Source organism: Nannospalax galili, unplaced genomic scaffold (genome assembly GCF_000622305.1).
Source record: "Nannospalax galili isolate Female #2095 unplaced genomic scaffold, S.galili_v1.0 scaffold639, whole genome shotgun sequence".
Classification (NCBI taxonomy): domain Eukaryota; kingdom Metazoa; phylum Chordata; class Mammalia; order Rodentia; family Spalacidae; genus Nannospalax; species Nannospalax galili.
In genome coordinates, this window is record NW_008344644.1 from 3123885 (window position 1) to 3128159 (window position 4275).

At 36.3% G+C, this 4275-nt stretch overlaps 1 protein-coding gene across 1 annotated transcript in view; it reads left to right on the forward strand.

Moving 5' to 3' along the window:
• The first annotated feature begins 105 nt into the window (after positions 1-105).
• Positions 106-4275, forward strand: part of Pclo (piccolo presynaptic cytomatrix protein) — a 440245-nt gene continuing 436075 nt past the window's right edge. The window contains 1 exon segment of the mRNA XM_008840911.2: positions 106-359. Within this exon segment, the coding sequence (XP_008839133.1) occupies positions 121-359 (239 nt within the window). The 5' untranslated portion in view covers positions 106-120.

Here is a 4275-nt window from a genome sequence, read left to right on the forward strand (position 1 = left end):
CGGGGCAGCGGGGCCGGGCCGCAGCTCCGGGCTCGGCAGGCTGCACGCCCCGGGGCGGACCCAGACTCGCGGGGCTCCGGCGGCCGCGGGCTTCTGGACCCGGGAGCGACCCGCCGAGCCATGGGCAACGAGGCGAGCTTGGAAGGGGAAGGGCTCCCCGAAGAGCTGGCGGCGGCCGCAGGAGGGGCTGGCGGCGCGGGGAGCGCCCTGCATCCCGGGATCCCGGCCGGCGTGGAGGCGGACCTGAGCCGGCTGAGCGAGGAGGAGAGGAGACAGATCGCTGCTGTCATGTCAAGGGCGCAGGGGCTGCCCAAGGGAAGCGGCCCCGCGGCCGCAGCGGAGTCGCCTTCTATGCACAGGCACGCACAGCATGATGATGTCCGGGCATACATGCACCGCTTCCCGTGCACATACGTGCCAGAACGGCGGTACATATATGTCGCCTCCCTTCATCCCTTCATTTTATTTCCCTGATGGGGTGGCGATAAAGAGATAAGCTTGGATGGGCGGAATAAAAATGATGCAGTGTAGAGTTTCTGCTGGGATAGCCAAGGGTTGCATTCTTGGAACTGTGATTTTTAGGTTGTGATTTTTTTTTTTTTCCCCTGTTGGAACCTCTTCCCTTTAGGGTGGTGTGGAGAGACGCCCTCCAGTGTTTCACTAATCTGGAAGTCTTCCATTAATACAACACAGACGTATCGGGAAATGGATAGAGCTAGGTTGGGTGTTTACCTGTGTGTTTAAATCTCCTTAGCGTTCAGGGGTCTTTTTCTCTGACCCCTCGTCTTTCATCTGAAAGATGTTTAATATTCCTGTAACAATACCCTTAACTCCCTCCACCCCCAGGTGATTTGTCCTCGCTTTCTAGCCTGTCCCCAGAGAATAAGAACTGCTTAGGTAAAAGGCACAGGATGAATATATCTTTTGTATTCAGTGAGAGACCCTAAAATATTTCGTGACATTAAACAGATGGTTTGGTCACAGCAGAGCAGGTGCTGTACATGTATTTCAGATTTAGCATATGCTGGTTTTTAAACCATTGCTCTTTTTATGCAAAAGTGACTTTCAATTTGTAGAAGAACATGTGAATTTGTATTACCTTAAAATCAGGTTTCACCACACACTTAAAAACAAAACAAGTGACAATTTGCACAGGTAATTATAAAAGCTAATCTGTAATATTAACAGTCATTTCCTCTTCAACTTTCCATTTTCCTGCTTCCCAATGAATTAGTTGCTTTCTAATTAGAGCAGCAAGAGGGTGTAATCATGCTTTCCCTGTCTTTAATATTGTAAACAAACCATTTAACTTCAACCCTTCCACAGAAAACAGTTCTCTTTCCATGGTCCTGAAACCATTTTTGATAACTAAAGGAAAATCTACATTTCACTTGAGATAATAAAAATATGAAAAAACCTGTATACACAGGTGTAGAACGCTCTACTTAATAAACTTAAAAACATTTAAACTTAGTCACAAGCAGGCAAGTAGTTGCATATATTTTTTTCAAATTTAATAGTGAATTTAATATAGGAGCCATTTAAATTTCTTAAGGCTTAGTGATAGTGTTTTCATGTAAAGTCTGTCGGGTAAAAATACCCATTTATCTTGAAAGAAACCACTGTTGTGAAAATTAGCCACGTTTTATGAAATGTCTTATTGTTTTAAGACCCGTATGTATTGAACCCTTACTTTAATATAAACTTTTTAATATAAACTTCATTGCCTTAAGTAGTTTACAATGTGAGCTCTTTTTCTCTTCTTGGTGAAACCTTGAATTTGAAAAAAAATCAAATATGCATTTACTGTGTCTTTTTAAAATAATTAGCTGCAGTATTTTTATTAGCCTTTTAGAAATATATACCAGGTCTATAATTTTTTTTAGAGAGGCACATGCAACAGGTCTCACATGCTGGTTGCAAATACAAATGTGATCTTTAGTGTTTAGATTCCTAGCTTTTCTTGTGTTCAGCAGATGGCTGAAAAATATTTCAGCCCATATACTGTTATTTTATTTTGTATTGTGTCATGGTATACTTTTAAAATTCCCCATAAACAATTTTGTCACTTTGGAATTGTTATTGGTAGATAGTCTGTGGCCTAAATAGCAACAGTATTTGACTTTTGCAACACATTTCTATTTTACTGAAAGATTTATACAAGAGGCACTTTTGGAAAAAATATCCCTATATATGATAACCACAAAATCACTTGATTTTCTTTTTTAGACTTTTTAGGGTCATTTTCATTAAATATATGCATATTCAGTGTTTGAATTTAAAGTTTTAGGCGATTAAGAGATGTTCCCTGGGCATAGTGGAGTTTATTTATTTATATTTATTTATTTATTTTTAAGAAGTAAAGATTGACATCCCCAAGACCTAACCTCTTGTCCTATTGATTTTACATGATTCATAGCAAATAAATATGCACCTCTCAACCCATGGGCATCTCAGGTTACTTGGCTCTAAATAAGGCTAATAAGACTTGTCTTACCTGTCTCAGAGAGTAATTTTGAGGGTGACTAAAATATTCACAGTGACATTTTACTTTATTTGAAATATTAAGCAGTGTGACAAATATAAAACCTGATAATCTCAAACCAGCAATAGACGGCTCTCAGCTATGGCTACAGACATGTTGTGTTGAATTATGCATTGTTAGGAGTTATCTTAGTGCATTTGTATTTCTTTACATATAGATTCATGATTGTGATGTGGTAGAAATTCTCCCATTAGAGGCCAGGAGGCTGGGTTTCTCTAAGTAGTTTTATGACTGAATTCTCACAGCTTTCTAAATCTCAAATTTTTATTTAGTATAAAAAATGAATAGCTATTTCTAAACTTGTTTTTATTTCTAATATAATTTGATGTGACTCAGCGCTGTCAAATGGACTGTTGTGTTACATTTTAAAGTATTTCATTCCAGCTGCTTTTATATTCCTGTATTTGCATATGACCAAAATAGCATTTTATCTGAAGTAGTTGGGTTTTTTTTTTTTTTTTTCCTACCAACTGCTGAAAGAAAAGTTCTAATCTGGGAATGGAAATAGTAAAGTGGAAAAAAAAAGATGTGGAATTAAACATGAGTGTGAGTTCAAGGCCAGCCTGGTCTACATAGTGAGCTCCAGGACAGCTGGGGCTACAGGGAGACCCTGTCTCAAAAGACCAAAAAAAAAAAAAAAAAAAAAAAAAAATGTGATAGAAGTTAATTCTGAAGTGATTTCCTTTGGTGCTCTTTGAGCCTCCCTACTGAGTGGCCATCTGTCCTACTGCTTTTTCTTTCTTTCTTTCTTTTTTTTGTTAGAGCAATAGGTCAAGTTCAGGTTCTTAAATTTCTTAAATGAATATGGAACGTATCTATTTAAATCTTGGAAGGCCTCTAGAAGAATTTGAATGGAAAAGAACTCAAGAACCTTTAATCTAGAGTAAAGTCAAAACCTGATACTATCATTCATTGTTTGCTCATTGTGAATCATCCATTTATTCATTAGATTTTCAAACATTAACGTTCTCCTAGTTGCCAGGTTTGGTTGTAGTTATGAAAAAATGAGTGAAATGTACTCTCTCTCTCTAGGAGTTTTCAGTTCAGTGTATAACACACAGATTGCATATTAGTTCATTTTTTTAGGTGAATGATTTTTATGACAAACAAAAATTCACAAGAACATATGAACTAAGATACCTTTAGAATTTCTTTTGCATTGAGCTGCCATCCCAATGATTTTGTTTCTTTCACTTAGACCTCTATTTTTATGTTTATTTACATAATTATATCAAAATCAAGGTTAAATTGTGACTATAAAGAATTTTTTCTTACAAGGGGATTTATTAACATAGTACAACTTAATATTTGTGAGATGTTTATGGTGTTTGTAATTTGCAGTACAAGTCAATTTAAATTTTGTTGTTATTTTTAGTGCAAATATTTGATATTCCAGAAGTTCTCTGTTTTGGTGTTACACATATATTGAGTTAAGTGAGGAAATATCACAAGACAATAATTAAGATAAGTACTTTCAAGAAATGGGAATTTAATAAAATTAAGAATAGATTTATTTGGATTCTTTTTAAAGATAAAATTCAAGGACCATATACAAGGATTCAATTTAATATAATTTCTAAATAATTACTTAGAGTTAAGTGATCACAAGACAATAATTAAGATAAGTACTTTCAAGAAATGGGAATTTAATAAAATTAAGAATAGATTTATTTGGATTCTTTTTAAAGATAAAATTCAAGGACCATATACAAGGATTCAATATTCAATTT